This window comes from Nematolebias whitei, chromosome 15 (genome assembly GCF_014905685.2).
Source record: "Nematolebias whitei isolate Nwh7 chromosome 15, NemWhi1, whole genome shotgun sequence".
Classification (NCBI taxonomy): domain Eukaryota; kingdom Metazoa; phylum Chordata; class Actinopteri; order Cyprinodontiformes; family Rivulidae; genus Nematolebias; species Nematolebias whitei.
The window spans coordinates 15393081-15419052 of record NC_056512.1 but is presented as its reverse complement, the minus strand read 5'-3'; the positions used below and the strand labels follow the sequence as shown (position 1 = coordinate 15419052).

General features: G+C 40.4%; 1 protein-coding gene across 1 annotated transcript in view; it reads right to left on the bottom strand.

Moving 5' to 3' along the window:
• tnnt1 (troponin T type 1 (skeletal, slow)) overlaps positions 1-22035 on the bottom strand; it is a 32282-nt gene extending 10247 nt beyond the window's left edge. The window contains exons 1-10 of the mRNA XM_037689331.1: positions 21993-22035; positions 21799-21816; positions 9385-9405; positions 8890-8911; positions 8746-8806; positions 4628-4744; positions 4455-4532; positions 4247-4360; positions 4051-4160; positions 798-888 (exon numbers count right to left, since the gene is read on the bottom strand). Of these exons, the coding sequence (XP_037545259.1) occupies positions 798-888; positions 4051-4160; positions 4247-4360; positions 4455-4532; positions 4628-4744; positions 8746-8806; positions 8890-8911; positions 9385-9405; positions 21799-21816; positions 21993-22035 (675 nt within the window). The remainder of the gene's footprint in view (positions 1-797; positions 889-4050; positions 4161-4246; positions 4361-4454; positions 4533-4627; positions 4745-8745; positions 8807-8889; positions 8912-9384; positions 9406-21798; positions 21817-21992) is intronic.
• Between the last annotated feature and the right edge of the window lie 3937 nt (positions 22036-25972).

Genomic DNA, 25972 nt, shown 5'->3' with positions numbered 1-25972 from the left:
AGTTTTTTAGCTAGAACACCTGGATTGCAAGCCGCTAGCTTAGCATTACGTCAGTGCCGACAGGTGGTTGGGGGTGGGGGTGGGGGGCACGGTTTGGTAGAAGGGGCGCTTGGTTCTGTTGATGGGGCAAGGCACCCCGCTTGTATAATGGCAGGGGAAACACTGGTCTACCTATGTTCTGCCCTCTTTTGGAAATAAATGTTGACCACATCCATTTCCAGTTTAAATATTTTCTATTCCTTTATAAACATTCTTTTATAAATCTGCTTGGGCAATTATGCTCTTATTTTGTCTTCTTTTGCCACTTTTTACTTTTGGTTAATATTTGACTACTTTAAGCTTCTAGCAATTATTTTGCTACTTTTAGCTTTTAGCTACAGATGTGGTGCATTTAAGAACAATTAGGCTTTATAAAACAACTGTTGCATTCCTTTTACCTATTAGCTACTATCCAGCTTCTTTTAACTATATTCTTGCTATCCAAAAAAGTTCAATCTGGTCCTCTGGACATTCAAAAAAACAAAAAACAAAACAAAGCAAAAAAATATAGAAACGTTTCGTCTCTCATCCGAGAGACTTCCTCAGTCTGAGGTGCTGTTTTCAGATTTTTTTGCTTTGTTTTGTTTTTTGTTTTTTTGAATGTCCAGAGGACCAGATTGAACTTTTTTGGATTTATTTCCAACTTAAATCCTGTAACTTTTCCCCACTTGGTTATGTTAAAATCTTGCTTTTGTTAAATTATTTGTAAATGTAATTTTGCAAAAGATACAAGATGGATTTTCATCATTTGGACTTACCTCATATTTCTGATGTTTCATTTGCTCGATGAAGTCAAACTTGTCAGATTCCAACTGATAGATGCTGTTCCACATCTCTTGGGCACGTGTCCTTAAAAAATACCAGAAGAACATTCAGAACTGTTCATTTTCATTTCTGAGGTTTCTCAAATACGATAAATGTTTCTTTTAATGGGTTTAGCTATCTCAACAGTGAGCTGTGTTTATTTAGGTTGTAGCTCACAACTGTATAAAAAGGTTTTAGCGTGTGTAAAATAATAGCAATTTGCCTCAAAGGGCAAGAAAACAGCTAACCAACTCCACACAAACAGCTGGTGCCACTTTTTTTTTTCAGCTTCAAGAGACTTTAAAATACATTTTACAACATGCTACTTCAACACACACGCACACACACATGTATATATATATATATATATATAATTTCCCTCTGGGATTAATAAAGTATTTTTGAATTGAATTGAATATATTTGTTGAAGGTTAAGTTTCATAGAAAAAACTTTTTTTTTAAACACTTTTCTCACGTAGGTGATGACTAGCTACCAGCACAAACTCCCACCCTGTCTTGATAATCTTCAGACTAAGGATTTGTGTCATCTTTATCCTTAGATAGCATCCACAGCAGTTTCCAGGAGGAGTGGAAGAAGGGAGACAGGCCGCGGAGGGTGGCACAGTGCATGGGTCCGGCAGGAATGTTTGATATAACCCACCTCTCTCCAAGCTTCTCCGGCCCACTGGGAATTCACTGAGACCTACGTGGTCCACGTGATCTGCAGCTCGGTTCATTCCACCAGAACCCCACTCTCTGACTCTCATGGCGTCTACCTCCATGATCCTCCTTCTGCCTACATGGACCTAATTCTACAGAACAGTTCGGTTCCACGAGGGACTTTGAATGTTCTGTGTCTGCTGGATCTGGTTCTGGAGGGCAGTCATCGTCTGCGCTGCTAATGGGACCACACTGCTAACAGGACCACACAGCTAACAGGACCACATTTCTAACAGAACCACACTGTTAATAGGACCACACTGCTAACAGGACCACATTGCTAAAAGAACCACACTGTTAACAGGACCACGATGCTAACAGGACCACACTGCTAACAGGACCACATTGCTAACAGAACCACACTGTTAACAGGACCACATTGCTAACAGCACCACACTGCTAACAGTACCACGCTGGTGGCATGACCACACTGCTAACAGAACCACACTGCTAACAGGACCACACTGCTAACAGGACCATGCTGTTGGAACGCCCACACTGCTAACAGGACCATGCTGTTGGCAGGACCACACTACTAACAGGACCACACTGCTAACAGTGCCACACTGCTAACAGTACCATGCTGTTGGCAGGACCACACTGCTAACAGGACCACACTGCTAACAGAACCACACTGCTAACAGGACCACACTGCTAACAGTACCACACTGCTAACAGTACCATGCAGCTAACAGTACCATGCAGCTGACAGGACCACACTGCTAACAGTGCCAGACTGCTAACAGGACCACACTGTTAACAAAACCATGCTGCTAACAGGACCACGCTGCTAACAGAACCACGCTGCTAACAGGACCACACTGCTAACAGTACCACACTGCTAACAGTACCATGCAGCTAACAGTACCATGCAGCTAACAGGACCACACTGCTAACAGTGCCACACTGCTAACAGGACCACACTGCTAACAGTGCCACACTGCTAACAAGACCACACTGCTAACAGAACCACGCTGCTAACAGAACCACACTGCTAACAGGACCACCCTGCTAACAGTACCATGCAGCTAACAGTACCATTCTGTTAACAGGACCAGACTGCTAACAGAACCACACCTAACATGACCATGTTGCTAACAGGACCACAATGCTAACAGGACCACGCTGTAGTGTTTTTATAACACTTTTTTTTTTTTTGGTTGTTTTTTCTTGTTGTATATTGTTGTCTGTACTCTGTATGTTGTCTGTCCAAAACCTCGCGACTCAGTAAAACTAAATGTATAATAAATAAAAGTCAAATAAAAATAAATTAAAATCATCATCCTCATTATCATCATCATCAGGGAATCCATTTTGAGAGCAATAAAAAACTTAATTTGAATGTTTAATGGAGCTCAGAAGAGCTTCAAAAGAGGACTCTAACCTCATGACAAGCTAAAGGAAATACATTTGGCCAAGGGCGTCAGAAGCATCCGTAATGTGGGGGGACACAATGATTGGTGGTGGTGGTGGGGGGGGGGGGGGGTACGCGTGCATATGTGCACGCACGTTAAAAAAAAAGGTGTTCACTAGTGAACAAAAAAGCAACATTTCACTTAGATTTCCTTTAATTCCACACATTTAAAACATGTTTCTCACCAAATTTGTGTGGGAGTGTGGGAGACATTTTAACTTTAATACAGAGCATCAGGTCGGCACTATTTGTCTTTATAGAAAAATAAAAAACATCACCACTAGACTTTTTTACTTGTGTTCAACACTACTCATCTAAATGATGTTTCTCATGAAGCTTGACGACAATAAGGTGTGGGGTTTTAAAGACATTTCAACTTTAATGCACCTGAACACACAGCATCTCTTACACCTGCAGCGTCTTACAGCGTCACAGTTACTGCTAAGCTAACATGCTACAGATGTAGCTCTTCTCAAGCCTCCTCCTAACATGAATATATGTTCATGATCACCCCCCCTCGGTCAACAACTGCCCGCACAAAGCTCGCTAAACTGGCAAGCGATCAACACTGAGGTGTCTCCACCTCCTCCACCTGTGCACGTTTTCAGCCGAGGCAGGAGGAGACGCACAGAAACACTGCAGGTGTTACACCATATTCTGTGACCACCGTATATTGTGACCATGGCAACAGGCTGCTGTGTTTAGAGTTGGAGGTAACCAGGAAAATCTGGAGTGGAGTTTTAGTGGTTTGAGTATTCTCCTATTAATCAAGTGGAATGGATTTGTTCACGAAGAAAGAGAAACTGCGCCGCCTGATCTAATGTTTTATAGTGTGTGTGTGTGTGTGTGTGTGTGTGTGTGTGTGTGTGGGGGGGGGGGGGGGGTCCAAATGAACGTTTTTGGAATGTGGGGGCACTTGTCCCCTTCACATATAATGGTTGCGACGCCTACGCATTTGGCGGAGAACAATAAAGTTCATGCTCAATCATCCAGGTATCAAATCCAATAATTCTCGGTCAGGTCAACTGTCCAGATGACCTGACTGAGAATTATTGGATTTAGCTGAGACTCACCGGAGACTATCCTCCCTCAAATGTTCAATGCCTAGAGGTTCTCTTCTCTCAGCCAGAGTCTTCCTCTTGATCTCTCTGCCTGTGAGGCGCTTGCTCTTCCTTGTCTCAGCCTAAAACAAATCAAACAACACACACTTACTTTCTGTATCACCTGCTTCTTCTCATCACTGTTCTTAGGAATGGCAACATGTCTGACCTTGGCCAGAAAGCCTCCAAAGTTTGCTCCCATGCCTGACAGTACTTTCTTCTTTTTGGCATCATCATCAGCCTTCTTCTTGGCCTCCTCTTCTTCTCTCCGGTGACGCTCCTCCTACAAAGTCAGATAGACAAGAAAAAAAAAAACCTTTGTGCTTGGATTTAATCTATGGGAATAGTGCATTTACATGGAGGAGTGTGTCTGTTACCGCAATTCTGTTCTGTCTGTCTTTCTCCTTCTCTGTTCTAACTCTTTGGATTTCTGCTCTTTCTGCTCGACGCCGTTCCTGAGGAAATTGTTATTGAACGCAAAATGTTTCACTTATATTCTAAAACTCATTTTGAATTTTACTAAAAAGCAATAATATGAAAGTAGGCTCACAATTCGATCCTTGAGACCAATGAGTTCCTCTTCATCTTTCTTTCTTTGCTCAAAATGCACATCAATCAGAGTATGCAGCTCCAACAGGTCCTTCTCCATTCGCTTTCTGTGAATGTCCTAAAAATAAAGGATTTTTGGCACTTAGACATTTGTAGAAACAACTAAGAGTCAGGATGGTCAGACACGTTCTATTATGTCAAAACAGAATTTAAGGTATAGGCAACGATAACAAGGATCAGCATCCACTGTTAATTATACGTGATACTTTCAACTGCAATGTTTGTACATTCACTGACAACATGTTTAAGCATCCAGATGTTTGGAGCACATGCAACTTAGTAATAGGTATGTTTAAACCCTGGTGCAGTCTTTCACTAAGACAATACCCATCTACACAACATACTGGTGCTGTCCACCTAAAACAATTAGAATATGGTGAAGAAGTTCAATTTCTTTTGTCAATCATTTCAGAAAGTGAAACTCAATATTTGACATAGATTCGTTACATAGAGTGAAATATCTCAAGCCTTTATTTCTTGTAATTTTGATGGTTATGTCTTACAGATAATGAAAAACTAAATTCAGGCTCTCAGAAAAGGAGACAGTGAAGAGGTTCATATTGTAAACTCCTGGTGTCACACCCTGATCAGCTGATGAACTCCTGGACACGAGCTACAAACGTCTCATTCTTCACGTCCAGACACTCCTGAACCAGAGACATCAGAAATGTCTTACCTGCTGAGGAGACAAAGAACTGGACTGTCTCTCAGTGTCCAATGCCTTTTTCACATGAGAGTAAATTTTCATGTCATTTAGAAATCAAAGTCCCAGAGTCAGGAGGACGAGTGGAGAGGTCCAGAATCCACGTAGTTTAAAGTCCAGAGTGAAGTTTCCACAGTCAGTGATGGTTCGGGTCCATGTCCTCTGCTGGTTCTGGTCCACTGGGTTTAGTCCACGCAGCATCTAGCAGGACATTTCAGAGCTCTTCATGCTTCCTGCTGCTGACGAGCTTTATGGAGATGCTGGTTTCATTTCCAGCAGGACTTGACACCGGTCCACACTGACAAAGGTACAGGTCCTTCTCAAAGAATTAGCATATTGTGATAAAGGTCATTATTTTCCATAATGTAATGATAAAAATGAAACTTTCATATATTTCAGATTCATTGCACACCAACTGAAATATTTCAGGTCCTTAATTGTTTTAATACTGATGATTATGGCATACAGCTCATGAAAACCCAAAATGCCTGTCCCAAAAAATTAGCATATTTCATCCCACCAATGAAAGACAAGTGTTTTTAATACAAAAAACACCAACCTTCAAATAATCATGTTCAGTTATGCACTCAATACTTGGTCGGGAATCTTTTTTCATGAATGACTGCTTCAATGCGGCGTGGCATGGAGGCAATCAGCCTGTGGCACTGCTGAGGTGTTATGGAGGCCCAGGATGCTTCAATAGCGGCCTTAAGCTCATCCAGAGTGTTGGGTCTTGCGTCTCTCAACTTTCTCTTCACAATATCCCACAGGTTCTCTATGGGGTTCAGGTCAGGAGAGTTGGCAGGCCAATTGAGCACAGTAATACCATGGTCAGTAAACCATTTACCAGTGGTTTTGGCACTGTGAGCAGGTGCCAGGTCGTGCTGAAAAATGAAATCTTCATCTCCATAAAGCTTTTCAGCAGATGGAAGCATGAAGTGCTCCAAAATCTCCTGATAGCTAGCTGCATTGACCCTGCCCTTGATAAAACACAGTGGACCAACACCAGCAGCTGACATGGCACCCCAGACCATCACTGACTGTGGGTGCTTCACACTGGACTTCTGGCATTTTGGCATTTCCTTCTCCCCAGTCTTCCTCCAGACTCTGGCACCTTGATTTCCGAATGACATGCAAAATTTGCTTTCATCCGAAAAAAGTACTTTGGACCACTGAGCAACAGTCCAGTGCTGCTTCTCTGTAGCCCAGGTCAGGCGCTTCTGCCGCTGTTTCTGGTTCAAAAGTGGCTTGACCTGGGGAATGTGGCACCTGTAGCCCATTTCCTGCACACGCCTGTGCACGGTGGCTCTGGATGTTTCTACTCCAGACTCAGTCCACTGCTTCCGCAGGTCCCCCAAGGTCTGGAATCGGACCTTCTCCACAATCTTCCTTAGGGTCCGGTCACCTCTTCTCGTTGTGCAGCGTTTTCTGCCACACTTTTCCCTTCCCACAGACTTCCCACTGAGATGCCTTGATACAGCACTCTGGGAACAGCCTATTTGTTCAGCAATTTCTTTCTGTGTCTTACCCTCTTGCTTGAGGGTGTCAATGATGGCCTTCTGGACAGCAGTCAGGTCGGCAGTCTTACCCATGATTGCGGTTTTGAGTAATGAACAAGGCTGGGAGTTTTTAAAAGCCTTAGGAATCTTTTGCAGGTGTTTAGAGTTACGTCGTTGATTCAGATGGTTAGGTTAATAGCTTGTTTAGACAAACTTTTCATGATATGCTAATTTTTTGGGACAGGCATTTTGGGTTTTCATGAGCTGTATGCCATAATCATCAGTATTAAAACAATTAAAGACCTGAAATATTTCAGTTGGTGTGCAATGAATCTGAAATATATGAAAGTTTCATTTTTATCATTACATTATGGAAAATAATGACCTTTATCACAATATGCTAAGTTTTTGAGAAGGACCTGTACCTAAAGCTGGTTCTGGATCATTCTCGTTTACTGAGACACTGAAGTTTAGTTTTTCATTTTCTGTAAGTTATAATCATCAAAACTACAAAAAATGAAGGATGAAATATTTCATTCTTGTAATGAATCTATTTGAGTTTCACTTTCTGAAATGATGGACAAAAAATGTATTCTAAATTTTTTACAATACTCAAATGTGTCTATGGACAACCTGCATCATGTTGGACGTGAAGTGTGTCCTTACTGCCAACTCTGGTATCTGTTTGATCTAATGCTGTAATTACTGCACTATCAGTCATATCATTTATTTTACACCACTCTGTTCCTTGTTGAACATTGTTTTGTCACTGAGTGTGTGTGAACACTGGCCATTTGAAATCAAGATGGTGGTTTTTGGATAGCACCTGCAACAATTCAACCTTTATTTAGACAGGTAATCCCATTGATCCTCCAGGACTCATTTACAAGAGAGACCTGATTACAAGGTAGTTGGTAATTAGGGCCAAGTTAACAGTTTATTTTAAAATTGTAACAATTAATGAAAAAATTAAGACTCTTTGATTCTCAAATAGAAGATGCATTTAGCTTTTGTATGAAAATTAGAAATTGTTTGAAAGAAAGCATTGATATAAGTTTGAGCACACCCAGAATGTAGGAACATTTGAAGTGTTAGAGGCAGCCCTCAGCGGTAGAGACAGTAGGACTGTCTATAGGCCTGTTTGTTCCCAGGCCACCTTAGTCTGAGTTGAACAGGCTGCACGTTGGTCCAAACCTAAAACTGAATAAATACCGTATTTTTTTAACTATAAGACACACTGGATTATAAGTTGCAATATCAATGATCGGGTTTGTTTTCTACGGTGGCCCTAAGGTGTAAATGAACAACATTTGACAAAATGGAATTACATCTGAAAAAACAGAATTACATTAAGCCAAAGCGGAAGTTGCCCAAATCACATTAGAAAAAACAGAATGACATTTGAAAAAAAACGGAAGTACATTAAGCCAAACAGGAAGTTTTTTTTTATTTACTTTATTAACTTTATTATAATTATTATTATTACTTATTATTATGATTATTATTCATTTATTAACTTCATTTATCAAATGTAATTCTTTTTTTTTTTTTCAAATGTAATTCCATTTTTTCAAATGTAATTCCGTTTTTTTAATGTTGTTCATTTACACCTTAGGGCCACCGTAGTTTTCATACATAAGGCAGACCTGATTATAAGGCTCACTGTTGATTTTTGAGAAAATTAAATGATTTTAAGTGCACCTTATAGTCTGAAAAATACAGTAAGATGTTTATTGATGGACCTCAAGTAACAAGTAAGTTCAGAAGTAAAAGCTCAGACTGTTAGCTTCCTATTGCCAAGCTGTAACTTCAGTAGCACTGGCTGCCTTGGGTAAAATTTCTCGTGTCTACGCTTACATCAAAATCGACCCTTTCTCCTTCAGGAATTTTTGGAGGAGCAAGTTGGGGCACCAGAGGTCTAAGAAAAAAACAAAATAAAATGTCAGAGACTAACAGAGTATGATGAAATGCTTCGGATAGACTCATGATAACGGAACATACTTGGGTTTGGGGCGCTCCTCCTCTGTAGGGAGAAAAGCACAAATGAGTGAAATGTTTTTAATACAGAGTAGATATTTTTCAAGGGATGAACGTGCTTCTTAAAATATTAAATGAAATAAATATAAGCAAGAACTGACACCAGAAGTGAAACAAGTTATATTTAGTAATTAGGACAAAACAAAAAGGTCAGACTCACCGTACCACATATGCAAATGATTCAAAGGTATACTTAACTACTAGACAAGATTCTGATCATAAAAGCTCTAAAGATCTTCAAAAGCATATAAAACATTTGAAAAGAAATTACACAGGAGATGGACTAACAGTACAAAATAAAGTATGACTTTTCATTAAACTTTGTGGGTTGATGTTAAAAGACTTTAGTCCAGCGAGATTTATAAGAGTAGTTTGAATATGTTAGGTAATTAATGAGGGAATGTGGCTCTAAGTTTGAGGGTTTTTTAATTAATAAATCATAATTTTATGGTTTCTCACCTTCCTCCTGGGCATCTTGATCTGATGGGCCAACCACATGAAAGCATAGTGAAAGATGCAAGGATGGTAGAAAACAATATATGGGATGAAACAGATGTTATTAAAATGGGTGAAATGTGAACACGAGGTTGGCATGGCAACCATAAAAGTATGGATGAAGAAAGTAAGGAGCAAACAGAGATAAAGAAAATGGGGGAAATAAAACAGAGATGATAAGCTGCAGGAACACAAGTTCTATGATAATATTAAATCTGGCAGAAGCACAAAGCTTAAAGAAATAGTTCAACATTTTGGGATATGTTTACAGTACTGCTCAAAAGTTGCTCACTTCCCATCATTTCCTTGATTTTCTTTAAAAGAAACAGACATTTTTGTAACTACTTAAAAGAACTGGATCTTCATCTGGTTTTTCTAAGAACCTTTATAAACTTTTGCTTTGGACTTTGGCAGTCTTTTTTCCTTGTCTTCATTCTAGTCATTGCGTTTGACCTTTTTTCGTGGAATTTTTGTTTTATTAGTTTGTTAAATCTCTTTTTTTTTTTTCCTGACATACAAATTCATTAAATGAACTGAGCCCAAACAAGAACTGAAATAGGATCTTTAAGTACAATTTGTTACCTGCGTGTCATAAAAAGGTAATACGTTCTAGTGAGTTAACCAGAAGGAGAGTGTATCTCTTGGACATCCGCTCTTTTCTGAGAGTTCTTTTCTTTGTAGACTTGACTTTTTAATACTGTTTATCTTTTGCTCACATTGTCCAGGGCCTGTCACTATTACCGTACTTTCTGGTCTATAAGACGCTACTTTTTCCACAGGCTTTGAACCCCATGGCTTATACAATGCTGTGGCTAATTTATGGATTTATTTTATTTTATTTTTTTGACGGGTTAACGAGCTTCCTTATTCCAAAAACATTTAGCTTCATTGCACCAGGTAACTCACATAACTGCCCAATACATGTCTCTCTTGGGGGGTGGGTCTTGGTGACACACACAGACAGAGTGAGCCAGCACTTTGATGCAAGCCGACCAACAGTTGTTAGTACAGATGCCAGCAGCTATGGTCTGGGCGCTGTACTGTTATAGGAACACGATGGAGAGTTGCGGCCTGTTGCCTTCTGTTCTCGCACACTTACGAATGCAGAGAAAAGATATTTGCAGATCAAAAAAGAGTGTCTGGCATCTGTTTGGGCCTGTGAACGTTTTACCCGCTACATTCAAGGCATGGGCTACGTACATCTACAAATGGATCATAAGCCATTGGTTCCTCTAATAAACTTGTACGACCTTGACAAAACACCACTGAGATGTCAGAGACTGACAATGCGTCTGATGCAAGCTAATGTTGTGGAACATGTTCCTGGTAAACAGTTAGTGGTGGCAGATACACTCTCAAGACATCCATTGCATGAAAACTGTCAGTCTGACACTGAGAGTCAAGGCTTATGTGAACAATGTATTTTCCAGCAAACCTATAAAATTACAGAAGTTGGAGGAAATCTGCAGTGTCACTCAGATGGACACAGATCATCAGAAAGGGTTGGCAAAGAGTTCACCTCTGCAAGGCTTCTATGTAGCCAGAAGCCATCGTTCAGATTCAGAGGGTCTAGTGCTCTACCATGATCGTATCGTAATCCCCACAGCTCTCAGACCTAATGTTCTATATCAACTGCACAAAGGTCACCAAGGACTGACTAAAAGTCGAGAGCGAGCTAAATTAACAGAATGGTGGCCAAATATTGTACTTCAAATTACAAACAAAGTGAGAACATGCAACTTTTGCAGAGAGCACAAACCTACATAGAGACGTGAACCTCTAGTGTCAGCACCCTTGCACAATGACCCCTGGCAGAAGATTGTAGCTGACCTGTATGAGGTCGAGGGCACGAACTTCCTTGTTGTTGTTGATTATTTTTCAAGAGACATTGAGATTGCATCCCTCACTACCACCACAAGCAGGCAGGTCATCAACAAGCTTAAACACATTTGTGAGATGGGGAATCCCACTGGAACTAGTCAGCGACAATGGAACACAGTTCACATTGTCAGAGTTCCAAGACTTTAAACAGAACTATGGATTAATTTACATAACATCAAGTCCTCATTATCCACAGTCAAATGGGGCTGGGGAAATAGCTGTCCAAACAGCCAAGTACATCCTTAAACAGCCTGACACCTGCTTAGCCTTCATGAGCTATTACTCTACCAATCACAGCAACTGATGCAAACCCAGCTCAGCTTATGACAGGATGTCAAATTCGCACCACTGTCCCATCTCTAGAAAAAATACATTGTTGCCCTGTCCAGCCATTCAGGACATGGTGTGTCAAAAGGATGCTGCAGCTAAAGATTCATATAGATTCTTCTACAACCAAAGACATTCAGCTCATCCACTCCCTGAGCTGCACCCAGGTCAGAATGTTAAAGTGAAGCTTGATGGAGACTAAGGGTGGACAACACCAGCCAAAGTTATCAGTAAATCCAGAGAGTCAAGATCTTACCTGGTGGAGATGGCCAACGGGAAAGTGACTCACCAAAACTGATGACACCTTCAGGCGGACCCCGGGACAGCTGATTCTGATGAGCAACAACAACGCACTGTTCCACCACAGTAGGACTGTGCAATTACAGAAGTGGTGGCTCCCCAGGAACCACCAGCAAGCCAGCCATCGCCAGGCCCTCTCCCAGGGTCTCCTCTTGGGTCAACCACACCCATGAAAGTGACTTCAAGAAGTTGGGAGATAAAAGTGCCACTTAGATTTAGAGACTAATAGTGGTCCCTCTTGTATTATAAAGAGCAGAATAATCCCTTGTGAGGACTGAGGACAGTCTACCCCATGATGTCCTGTATTCTGAAAACACTGCTCCTGTAAGTTCATAGTCCAGAAAAAGAAAATAAATGATTGAGTTTTCAAAAATTACATGGATGTCAAAGCAAACATTTTACTTGCTTATCATCACAAATGGATTACTTAAGATATGTTCTGATACAATACATACAGCGAGAAGTGAATTCATAATTTTGTTCATGCCTTGCTAGCTTTATTTTATTCTGTCAAAAAGAGAAAGAGGGGCGATGTGAGATTTTCTTTATTGTCCTAGTGGGGCTACCATAGGGTGGTTGCCTAGGAGCGCGAACAGAATCCACACTGGAAGTTTATGAGAGACAGGACATGTATGAACCTGCTGTTGTACAATAAAAGCAGCTGATGTTCCAGCAATACTGCGTCTTCCTGCCTCTTATGACAGTAGTTGTTATGAAGAGCTGTGGGGTTCACTCTGTCTGTGTGTGTTGAACAGTAAAATAAAATCTATAAGACGCCACCTGGTGGTTGATTTTTGATCTGCAACAAGAGCTGCACATCTCTCTCAGTAGCTGTGTGCTGCCAATCATGTTACAACGTGAACGCCCGCAGCTTATACACAAGCGCTGCTTATATATGTACTTTGGGAGATAAAGGTGCCACTTAGATTTAGAGACTATTTTAGCGTGCACTCTATAAGCCGGCAATTATGGTATTGTCCCTCACTCGTCTATTTTCCCCCTAACATTTAAATTGTGCATTGTGCTGAAAATTTTCAAGTTGAACTTTTGTAAACAGTCAACTTGACATTTAGGCTATTCAACCAAAAGAATCACAACAACTTAGTGACAGGCCAAAAGTAACAAAGATCCTAATGGAGCAGTTTAAAATGAGCTCTTTTTCAGCCTTACATACATCGCACATGCCTTTTCTATGCTTGAATGACAAAAATTAAATAAAACATTTTTACTCTGGTCAAAGACTATACTTAAAATGGGTTTTAAAAAAATATACATCCAAGAAAAAAATTAGGAGTATAACTTTAAAAAGTATTAACTAATGTGAGGACATTTGGAAGCAAAAAACAAAGGAGAAAAAAATACTCAGAACAACGAAAGGCTCAAGACTTTTGCACCATACTTAGAAAATCATATTGTTCACCTGCTCTGATACGGTAGCCTACCTGATCACACAGAAAGACTACGTTTGTATTGGTAGCTAGCCATTTCTAACCTTTGCTAAATTAAGCTAGGCTAACGGTGTGGTTGCTAATGCGATCATCTCGCTTAACCAAAGGGTAATGTTTTGTTTTTAGTCTTGTGAGCAGTAAACACTTTAAAACTTTCAAAAATATATAATTTGAGCATTCAATATATTTTATTGATAGTTATTTCCCAAAATGTTGAAGTATGACTTTAAAACTATCATTTCCCCTCACCTGAACAGAGCCACACAAGTCACTGGCACTAATATGTACAGTACCACCAACTGTGACTCAAGGGAAATGTAGTTTTCATGAAACAAGGTGAACATTCATTATTACATGCTTTAATCTAAACATACTTTGAGGTAGGATTATGTTTTTAGGCTAAGCTAAAAACATAATCAAAGCCAACAATTTGCAGTAACAATCAGGCAAGCTGTGGAGACTGAGCTTTGTCAAAATTGTATTTCCCAGATATCTGACCAAACATTTAGTGTTTAGAGCTCATTTAAGATTAAAACAGAGGAGCACTTTTGGCCCAGTCTGTTTGAAACTTTAGAAAAATTTTAGATATTTAGTTAATGTAATATGAATGTCACAACACATACAAAGGCTGCAAAATAATAAAAAAGACAAAATACAACTTTTAAAGGCACAATATATTTCAAAACAGATGTTATATAAAATTTGAAGTTGTTCAGTTACAGTAGTCCCTCCCAACTTTGCGGTTCGTTTATCGCGGACTCCTATCACGGTTTTTTAAAATAAGATTGGACATGACACACAATTGGCTGAGTGATGGATGAGCCGCATGATCGGCATGAGATTTTTATTTAAAGTGAATTCTTTAGCACCTGCTGCACATTTGTGCAGCCCAGAGCTGCAGAAAAAGCTTCCTCCTCCAGCTTTGTGAAGCCCTTACAGCTGCAGGATAAACTTCCTGCTGCAGCTGATCAGCTGTTCAGAGTGGAGAAGTGGGCGTGGCCAAGAACGCTTGCAGGTGGCAAATAGCAGAAGAGGCAGGGAGCTGAAATCATGACATTCTGTGCTCTTTTAGAGCGTTTACAGTTTAGAAACATTGTTTAGAATATTGCAAGATATATACATATATATATACATATATATATTTAAATACTAATATAAACTACTACTTACTACTTGTACAACTATTCCTACTTTGCGGTTTTTCACTTATCGCGGGTATTCAAGGTACGGATCCCCCGCAATAAACGAGGGACTACTGTACATCCCTACAAGAAAGTTCCCCAAAATGAAGAGGGAAAACATGGAAGCAAAAAACTGCCGCGTCATAAAGTTGTTGTTGAGCTGTAGCTCATTATAACAAGAAAACTGTCATTATAAAAATAAAAACTATGTCGTTATAACGAGAAAATCATCTCGTAAAAATGAGAAAACATCTCGTTATAACATGTTACGATTTTTTGGTATGTCATCACTTTCACACATGTTTGATTGCCTTGATGCAATGACACGTGATGCAGAAAATGGAGATTGCACCACTATATGCATTGTTGCAAAGAATAAATCTGTAAAATGAACAACTTTCTAGCGTGAAACATGACAAAGTAAGTCACTGAATTGTGTTTTTGAATTAAAGTGTCTGAATGCAGAGACAGAGTGCAATCAGCTGACTGCTAGAGCTACATGCTATGATGCTGGACCAGGTCTGAGCACAAACACAGAAACATGATTTGTTCTTTTTTGTTTTCATAACATAGATCTATATGTTTTGGCGAGACTCAAAAATAACTGAAGTTACAGACAGTCACGTTAATAAGATAAGATAAGATAAGATAAGATAAGATGAAACTATTGATCCCGCAGGAAATTGTTGTGCCAGAGTTTCAATACAAAGGAACGTACACAAAAAATCACAAGATATAAAAAATAACAGAGAATATAAAAATACCAGCAATTAAGTTCTAAACAGGTGCAGACAGAAACATTAAAGTGTTTGTTGTAGTACAGGATTCATTTTATTGTCCTCTGTGTAGAAAGGGGGAGGAGTTGAAAAGTTTGAAGGACTTCCTGTGTTGTTCTGTGGAGCACCTCGGTGGTCTCAGTCTACGGCTGAAGGTGCTGTGGTAAGAGTCCAGGGTGTCATGCAGGGGGTGAGACATGTTCAGGATCTGGAGCAGGTTCCTCAGCATCCTCTGCTCAGACACCTGTCAGAGACTGCAGGTCCACTCCCAGAGCTGAACCAGCTCTCTTCATGAGCTTATCAAGTCTGTTGGCATCAGCTTTCCTCACCCTGCTGCTTCAGCCACCACAGCATAGAAGATGACGCTGGAGACCACCGAGTGGTAGAACATCTGCAGCATGGTCCTGCAGATGTTAAAGGGTCTGAGTCTCAGAAGAAAAAGGCGACTCTGTCCTTTCTTGTAGAGAGCGTTGTTGATAGCTGTCCAGTCCAGTTTATTGTCTAGGTGGACCCCAGGCACTTGTAGCAGTCCACAGTGTCCACCTTAATACCCTTGATTTTGATAGGGAGGGTGGTCTTCTTCCTGTAGTCCACCTGCAGCTCTTTAGTTTTTCCAGCGTTGAGCTGCAGGTGGTTCTGTCCACCACACCTCTGTGTTCAGCTTCCTGGTCACCAGTGATGTAGTCCACAATGACAGAGTCATCTAGAACTTCTGCAGATGCAGGATTGTGAGTTGTACCTGAAGTCCGAGGTGTAGAGGGTGAACAGAAACGGTGAGAGGACCGTCCCCTGAGGAACCCCTGTGCTGCTCAGTATGGTGTCTGAGGTGGTGTTCTGCAGCCTCACTGTGGTCGACCTGTGAGGTAGACTCTGATCCAGGTGACCAGCGAGTCGTTCAAGTCACTGAGGTTCAACGTTAGGGAGAGGAAAATTTCCTCACGTTTTTCTTCTCTACTTTATATGTGGTTAATTATTGAATAGCTCAGACTGATTAAAGTATAATTATGTAGCAATATTAGGAACAATTAGTATGTTACCTTTTGTAGGTAAGTATTTGAAGAACCTCAGTTTGGAGAACTATGAGTACAGTATATTTCTGACAGGAATGATGTTAACAGCTAGCCCCAGTGAGACTAAGACTAAAGTAGATTGCTGTCATCTTAAAATAAATCCAATCTGAAAATTCTTCATATGTTTTTTTAATAAAGTAGTTTCAAAATGAATGAAAACCACTTTATTCTAAATAGCTGTTAGCTTGTCCGTCTATATGAAATCAAAGTCTAACTCTCCAAGCTGAGGTCTATCAATGTAACTACGAGTCTTTTTGCTTTCCAGTTGTTTCTTTAATCGAGACCACATCTGTTGCCACAACTTGTAATGTCGCGTTCATTTTTCGTATTTCTTCCATAAAGTTTCAATCCATATGTTCCTTGTCAGTACAGCTTGAGTCCTTCAGAGGGTTAGCAGAAGCGTTTTCAGGTGTTGGGCTGGTCCTTGTTTGCTTCTCGTTGCCGCACCCTCGAAAAAGTTTGCTTTGCTGTTACTTGACACTTTTTCCATAAATTGTTAATATCTGGACCCTCAGGAGGATTTCAGGATTCAACGTATCAGAGGTATTTATACTCAGATAAACTGAGATGCGTATATTCCAGATATCTGTGAAAAAAAAGGTTGTCGGCTCATGGAGCTCTCCTAGTGTGCTGTCATCTTCCTCGGCAGTCCCACATGACTCCAGTGGACGGACGGATGGATGGATGGATGGATGGATGGATGGATGGATGGATGGATGATGGATGGATGGAAGGATGAAATACAGTTCACCTATTGTCACGTCTTCATCTAATACTTGATCTTCTTGATAATCTAAAATATCACAAGTGAAGTCCTCTGATTTCCTTTTATTAGAGTTTCTATTTCTAAAGAACAGTTCCTTTGCAATATACGTAGTCAGCTGTTTTTAATTCCGTTGGCAAATCAACTCTCCTTGTTCTACCCCCACTTTTCTTGCAGTGCTGTTTTCCCTCATGGATCCATCCCAGTTCAACTTTTCTTGATTTTCTTGTGGCCATCTTGTTATTCTTCAAACATGCTTGTGGAAAATTTTGAGCTGCATCTGGATCTTCATGATCAGAATTATATTGATCTTTGCAAAATTTCCATCTGGCTTCAGGGTTTATGTAACAGTGTCTGGCGCTGTGCAGCTTTTTCTCCTTTTCTTTGATGAACTGAGCAAAATCTTCGGGTGGCAATTCTGTCACCATAGAGTGGAGTGTAGCTGGCCAAACTGTCACCATCCATTCAATTTAATTCAATTCAAAAATACTTTATTAATCCCAAAAGGAAACTATTTGTTGTTGTAACTCGTTATCCTCATTTCATTAAGAGATGTTATAGATACTGATGGCTGTAGGCAGGAAGGATCACTTGTAAAGGTCCATCCCATAGTGGATCCTAAGAAACTGGCTGCAGACGCCATCCGATCCGTCCACCTAGACTCGGCTGGCCTCTCGCTTCCCCCGGGCAGAACTCCTCCCAGAGCGATGGCCACTCCTCCCAGCAGTCTGCCGAGCTCCTCGTCACTGCGAACAGCCAACTGTAGGTGCCGAGGGACGATCCTGTCCTTGCGCTGTCATGAGCCGTGTTTCTACTAGTTCCAGGATCTCAGTGATCAGGCACTCGAGCACAGCCGACAAGGAGATGGAAATGCATCTACGGCACCTCCTTTTCAACTCAATTGAGATTTGGGGCTGCAACAAGTGTTGATATTTATTAAAACAATAAAAAATAAATGCACAAGGATTGTACTTTTAATACTTTATAACTGAATGACAGATTAGCATTTCATTTGCGTTCAGCATGTTACATTCATTCGGTTTAAAATAGTCATGTTACAATGAAGCTAACATGAAAGTATTTATTCTCTTATTCATACAGATAAGCAGTGTTTGAGAACTTCATTGGTCTTTAGGCTACTAGCTAGTGTTTACATACATTATTAACGCGACTGTCCGTAACATCACTTATTTTTGAGTCTTGCCAAAACATATAGATCTATGTTATGAAAACAAAAAAGAACAAATCATGTTTCTGTGTTTGTGCTCAGACCTGGTCCAGCATCATAACATGTAGCCCTAGCAGTCAGCTGATTGCACTCTGTCTCTGCATTCAGACACTTTAATTCAAAAACACAATTCAGTGACTTACTTTGTCATGTTTCAGTCTAGAAAGTTGTTCTTGCAGATTTCTTTTTCATAAAAATGCATGAAGTGGTGCAGTCTCTATTTCTCGATCACTTCATTCCATCAAGGCATTCAAACATCCATCAAAGTGATGTCATACCAGAAAACCATAACACGTTATAACGAGATAGTTTTCTCATTATAACGACATTGTTTTCTTGTTATAATGACAAAGTTTTCCCGTTATAATGACATATTTGTGCTTGTTATAGTTTTCTTGTTATAACGACAGTTTTCTCGTTATAACAAGACAGTTTTCCCATTAAAATGACATAATTTTCTTATTATACCAACAAAGTTTTTCTTGTTATAATGTCATTTTCTCGTTATGACAACAGTTTTCTGATTATAACAACATAGTTTTCTTGTTATAACGACAGTTTTCTTGTTATAACGACAGTTTTCTTGTTATAATGTCACTTTCTCGTTATGACAACAGTTTTCTGATTATAACAACATAGTTTTCTTGTTATAATGACTTTTTCTCCTTATAATGTCACTTTCTCGTTATAACAACAGTTTTCTGATTATAACAACATAGATTTCTCATTACAACAACACAGTTTTCTTTTTATAACGACATTGTTTTATAATGTCATTCTCTCGTTATAACCACATAGTTTTCTTATTATAATGACAAAGTTTTCTCTTTATAATGAATTAGTTGTCTCTTTATAACAACATAGTTTTTCTTGTTATAACAATATAGTTTTTCCTCTTTATAATGACATAGTTTTGCTCGTTGTAACAACACAGTTTCTTGTTATAATGAAATACAGCTCAACAATAGTTTTATGATATGACAGTTCTAGGCTTACATGGGAAAATAATAATGGACTGTTTTTTAAAGTTCAAGAAAGATATAACATTTGTTTCTGTTTTGAGTTTTTGCACCTTTAAACACTTGATTGCACGAGGCAATGAAGAAAGCGGAGCATGATAATTGTAGCAGTGGAAATGTGCTCATTTGCCATCAGATTTTATCTCTGAAAGTTGGAGGCTTCTGTCTGATTAAGTTAATAAATTGGACTGTTTTCGTGAGGCAACCTCATCCCGCAGGAAGGAAGAAAAAGAACACAAAAAAGCAACAAAATAAATAATAAACCACATGAACATACCTTTTTGCACAGAATTTGTCAAATTTATGTGGTTAGCAATTCAGGAAATCAACGTCTGCCATACTGATATTTATCCTCAGGAGCTTTTACTGATCTTGAAACAACTTTGATCACAAAAATGTTCTAAAATTTTTTCCAGCGGTTTACGTTAACTTTTTTTGTATACCTTTACACTGCCGTCAACCTTTACCTGTGCCACTTCTAACAGGAATATCATAAAGTTTCTGCTAAAGTAACCGTGTAATACAAAACTGGTGACAATATGAAATTTTAATTAACTGAGTTTGCATGACCTGCCACAGTATCCTAAAGATAGGAATTGTTTTAGAACAGAAAAATCTGTTTTAGGGTCTGCTATGACAGTATTGATGCACTAAAGCTAGTTTGCCATCTTAAAACTATTCCAATCTTCAATATTTCGTAGCGGTTCATACAATCACTCTTAACGCAGACTGCCTGAAGGCACCCGTCTATTATTATCCACCTGGAAAGGATTTTGCTCCTCTGTCAACTTTAATGTGGCCCAAACCACAATGTGTACCCCCACAAATAGTATATCCAAACGATCGGCTCGGCACCGAGATGTGTATTATTACTTGTTTTGGCATTTCAAGTTACCATGACGACATAATTTACAAAGACGTATTTTTTCTCATTGAAAATCAACGATAGAACTGAACAGTTCCTAAGTACCACAGCTCATGAACAGCTTGTTGGATTATTTTGAAACTCACAGAAAGTAATCATCACATGTATCTCTAGAAGTGATGAACATTTGGAGCCATTTTGTTTCAACATGGCTGCCACAGCTACATCAGAAAACACAAAATTGACCAAAACTCAGTCATTCTTTGAGATATTGAGCTGAAATTTGGTATGGTCGTAGCTGAGAGCAACTTGTTTTACAATCCCAATGCAAATCAAGAATCCAAGATGGCTGCCTTAGCTAAATGGGGAAAACTACTATAACTCAGCTATTTTAAAATATATTGAGCTGAAATTTGGTGTGGTGGTAGCTGACAGCGATGCACCGCACATTCTGAATTCAAATCTAAAAATGCAAGATAGCCGCCAAAGCTTAAAAAAAAAGACTATAACTCAATGACTTCTCTTTTGCCTTATTGAGCTGAAATTTAGTGTAGCTGAGAGCGAACCCCAACACATAGTACTATCAAATCAAAAAATTTAAATTGCCGCAACGTGGCAGCCCCCATCAAAGTTTCTCCAGGAACTTTCCAGTTTAAACATTTACACCACTATCAGTTTCACATCACTTAGTTATTTCAGCTGAAAATGTATGAACTTCCTGTCAACACTGCTACAGCGAGCTGCTTCTGGTTGCACCTTAAAATAAGCAGAGAATTCCAAGTAAATAATTGTGCACGGACAAATAAAAGTAATGCAGAAGTTCATAACGTGTTTGCACGAGCCGTTATGAAACACTTGAGATTGGAATAGTTTTAAGAACGGACTGTATTTATACGTCACCGTTCTATCTTATCAAGACACTCAAAGCTCTTTACAACAATCTGTGCCTCATTTACCCGTTCATACAGCTCTATACTAGATCTATACAAAGACTAATCAGAGTTTATCACATTCATACACTGATGGGACACACATCGGAGGCAGTGAAGGGTTCAGTGTCTTGCCCAGGGACACTTCGGCATGTGACTGCTGATGGAATCAAACCCCCAACTCTCCCATTGAGGGACAACTGCTCTAACCAGTCAGCCACAGCCGCCCCAAAAGAAGAAGGTATCAGTCTGCTCTGATCTTGGCAGTGCTTGGACTAGCATTAGCTCATGGGTCCTATTAGGTTTAAACTGTAATTTGTTTCTAACTCAGCTCTTTCTAAGAGCGACTGTATCTACAACAGATAAGATATTGATTCTTCTTAATGTTTACATAGTACCCTACTTCAAAATGACGGGAATATATTCTCAAAAACTGCATAATTTACAAAATCAGAAACAAAACACAGCCAAAGATTCAGGCGTGGTTTTATATTTTCCTCTTCTTGTTAAAACACGCATGTTGAGAGATTGAAACCTGCATCAGGCTGTAATGTTTAGGATTAACTGGAGGACTCTTGCTGTGCGTCTTACCTCGGTACTCCTGCTGCTCTGGTGGTCCGGAACAACATGGTGAACATCCAGGGAGAAAGTAGGGAAAAGAAGATAAATGAGTGTAACCCTTGGCCACATTAATAGGAGGGGGAGGAATTGTACAGCTCCTGGTAAGACATGCAAGCTTTTCAACCGATTCTAGTTTTTACAACTGAGCCTTTCTTCCCTTGAACTTGCCTTCCTCTTCAGCTTCCTCCTGCAGCTCAGCTTCAGCATCCTCCTCCTCAACTTCTAGAGAGAAACCCCAACAACTAATGATCAGTAACAAGAACTACAATTTTGAGATTTTGACATCTTTGAAGAGACGCAATACATTAAACAAATAAAAAGCATGAAATTACCCTCTGTCTGCTCCCTGCAGGGACCAGGAAAAAAAGACAAGCACATAAAATATCATTAATAATGATTTGTGAATTTCCATTGGAATAAAGCGAAAACAAGTTCCATCAAATTAGATACTGTTCTACTCACTCATATTCCTCTTCAACGTCTGACATGGCTGCAATAAAGAAGAAATAAATAATCACAAGAAGATTGTAATACCTTTCCTGATATTCCTAAAGCAAACATGGTGTTGAGATTCTCATTCAAATAAATGGATCCATCCATCCATCCATCCATCCATCCATCCATCCTCTTTACCAACTTCTTCCTTTTCGGGTCACAGGGGTCATTGGTGTCCATATCCAGCTGTCACTGTGTGAGAGGTGGGGGACACACTGGACATGTCTCCAGTCCATCACAGGGACACAAAGAGACAAACGAGACAAACAACCATTCACTCTCTCACTCACACCTAGGGACAATTTAGAGTTACCAATCAGCCTAACATGCATGTTTTTGGTCTGTGGGAGGAAACTGGAGTACCCGGAGAAAATCCACGCAGCACGGAGATGTTAGAATCAGAAGCGGGATTATAATGAAATTATGACTTGGTTCTGGCTGGTTTAAATGGGGCCAGCAACTCTAAAAAGAGTCTCCCAGGGATTCAATATCCGTCAAGGAATAGTTTATTTTGCTTACTGCATCACAGAAAAGGCTTTTAAGCATCGTCTCATTTTTTACTTTCACGTTAACTCACATAAGGTCCAAAGAAGACCACACCTCCCTCCCCTCATACACTGGTATGTTGTGCTCTCCTTCTGTGAAGGAGGAGTCTAGACCCTATAAATCTGTAATGCCACAGGACATCTGGCCCTTCAGGTTTCTGATCTCGTGTCGGGTACCGGAACCGGCCAGCGCTGTAAACTGGAACCTTCTCCTGCCTTGATTTAATACAGTTGGTAAAATTGAATTCACATTTCCTTGATTTATTGATAGTGTGAGTTGCCGCTTCTGAGGGAGGTCCGAGCCGGGGGAACAGCGTGGGCTGGAGGTGGACCTGGGGTCTGAGAGGAGGCCTGAGGCCCACGGCTAGCAACAGCTAGCTGCAATGACCCGTGACCCACATCCAGCTCCCGTTGTAACAGAGAGAACATGCAAACTCCACCCAGGAATGCCCCCATCCGGGATTTGAACCGGCGACCTTCTCGCTGAGAGGTGGCAGCTCTACCAACTGAGCCACCGTGCTGGGCTACAGTCACAGAACAAACAAGTCCACCCTCTTTCAATTGTAGGTTTTCTCCCACAGTGCAAAACCACGTTAGGCTTCAGGCCCAGGCCTCCCTTGCAAGAGACCTGTGAGGTCCGTGGGGTTTGCCTAAAGGTTAAAAACCAAGTGAAACTTTTTTTCACGTATTAAGACGTAATGAAAACGATGCCCTTACCAGGTTTTAAATCTGTTTAAATCTAACCACAAGTGTACAAAAACAGACAACAGACTCCATCAAGCCATTATTTATTAATTAAAAAAAAAAACAATAAGCCACAACAGAAAACTTTGTGAAAACACAGGTTCACTTCATGACTCGACAACTTGTACAACCACGTTCAGCAGCAATAACTCTCAGTAGTTGTTTGTAAGACTTTATAGAACTTTACAGAACTTTCTCTGTTATGATAGGTGATCTATCCTCTTCATCAATCTCTCTGACCTCTGGCGTACCGCAGGGATCCATTCTGGGGCATGCTCTCTTCTCACTTTACATGCTATCGTTAGGACTCATCATTGCACGCCATAATCTGTCTTTTCATCTGTATGCAGATGATCTACAAATCTATCTGCTGGTCACTCCCAGTTCCTCACTCAGTTTAAATTCTATTGCCAGCTGCTTAAACGAAATTAAGCACTGGCTGTCTCAGAATTTTCTCCACCTAAATAACGATAAAACTGAATGGATTTTATTTGGTGCTTCCAGTAATTCATGCAACATCTCTCCCAGTCTAGGTTTTCCGCTCCCCCACTCCAACCAGGTGGTAAAAAATCTAGGAGTGGAGCTCGACTGTAACTTAAAGCTAGATAAACAGATCAGTTCTGTTGTGAAAACCAGCTCCGTCTGCTTTCTAAAGTAAAGTCACTCCTTAGCCGTAGTGATCTGGAGAAGGCCATCCATGCCTTTGTGAGCTCTAGGCTTGATTACTGTAACGCCTTATATGTGGGTATTAATCAATCTTCTATCTCCCATTTACAGCTTGTACAAAACTCTGCTGCTCGCTTGTTGACTAACACACGTAAACATGAACACATCACTCGTGTACTTTCTTCTTTGCACTGGCTCCCAGTTCAGTTCAAGACACAGTTCAAGCTGCTACTGTTTGTTTTTAAAGCTTTGAATGGCCTTGCACCACCCTATATTTCAGAACTTTTGAAAGTCCACCAGCCCAGCAGAGCTTTACGGTCAGGAGAGCGCACATTATCCTGATGCATGCTCAATAATCCAGGTAGAAAAATCTAAAAAAGTTAAATCTGGTCCTCTGGACATTCAAAAAACAAAACAAAGCAAATCAACAAAAAAATGTAGAAACATTTCGTCTCTCATCCGAGAGACTTCCTCAGTCTGAGGTGCTGTATTCAGCTCGGTCTCTTAAATAGCACCTTCTCAGCGTGGATCAACCAGTTTTGCTGCTGACAACCAAAACCAGCTGATCACATGCTCAAGAAGGACCATCAGCCTAACAATGGATCATTAGCACACTGATGGCTGTTTACTATTCACAGAGGGCTGAGTGATACTAGCAATCACAGCATTGTAAGAGGGGGACAGTTGAACACGGAGGCCTCCACCCCTGTTTAATGATGGACGGTTTCTTTTCACAAAGATGGCCTCCTTTACTCCTCTCTCAAACCATCGTTCCTCTCTGTCCAGGATGTGAACATCTTCATCCCTGAAAGAGTGACCGCTGGCCTGGAGAAGAGTGTAGACCGCAGAGTCCTGGCCTGATGATGTTGATCTTCTGTGCTGGGCCATCCTTTTGGCCAGTGGCTGTTTAGTTTCCCCGATGTAAGACTGATCACAGCCCTCCTGACACTGAACAGCATACACAACATTGCTCTGTTTGTGCCGGGGGACTGGATCTTTGGGATGAACCAGTCTTTGCCGTAATGTATTTTGGGGTTTAAAAGCCACTGGGACGCTATGTTTTGAAAATAAACGTCTCAGTTTCTCTGATACTCCCTCAACATATGGAATGACCGCTGGTCTGGGTCTGGGTTCCTCCTTTTCACCTGTTGGCTGACTGGAGTCCTGTTTGGGTTTCTTCTCTGCTTTCAGGAAGGCCCAGTTAGGATATCCACATTGCTCTAGAGCCTGTCTTGTGTGGGATTTCTCCTTCTGCCTGGCTCCTGAGCTAATGGGGACGCTGTCTGCTCTGTGATACAGAGTCCTGATGACTCCTAACTTGTGCTCCAAAGGGTGATGGGAGTCAAACTGCAAATACTGGTCTGTGTGGGTGGGTTTGCGGTACACCTCAGTTTGCAAATGTCCTCTATCAGAGACTGAGACCTCACAGTCCAAGAAAGCCAACCTGCCATTTTTTACATCTTCTCGTGTGAACTTGATGTATTTATCCACAGAGTTGATGTGGTCAGTAAAATGTTGGACTTCCTGAGATTTGATTTTAACCCAGGTGTCGTCAACATACCTGAACCAATGACTTGGTGGTGTCCCTGAAAAGGACGTCAAGGCTCTCTTTTCTACCTCCTCCATGTACAGGTTGGCAACAATAGGAGAAACTGGAGACCCCATAGCACACCCATGTTTCTGCCTATAATATT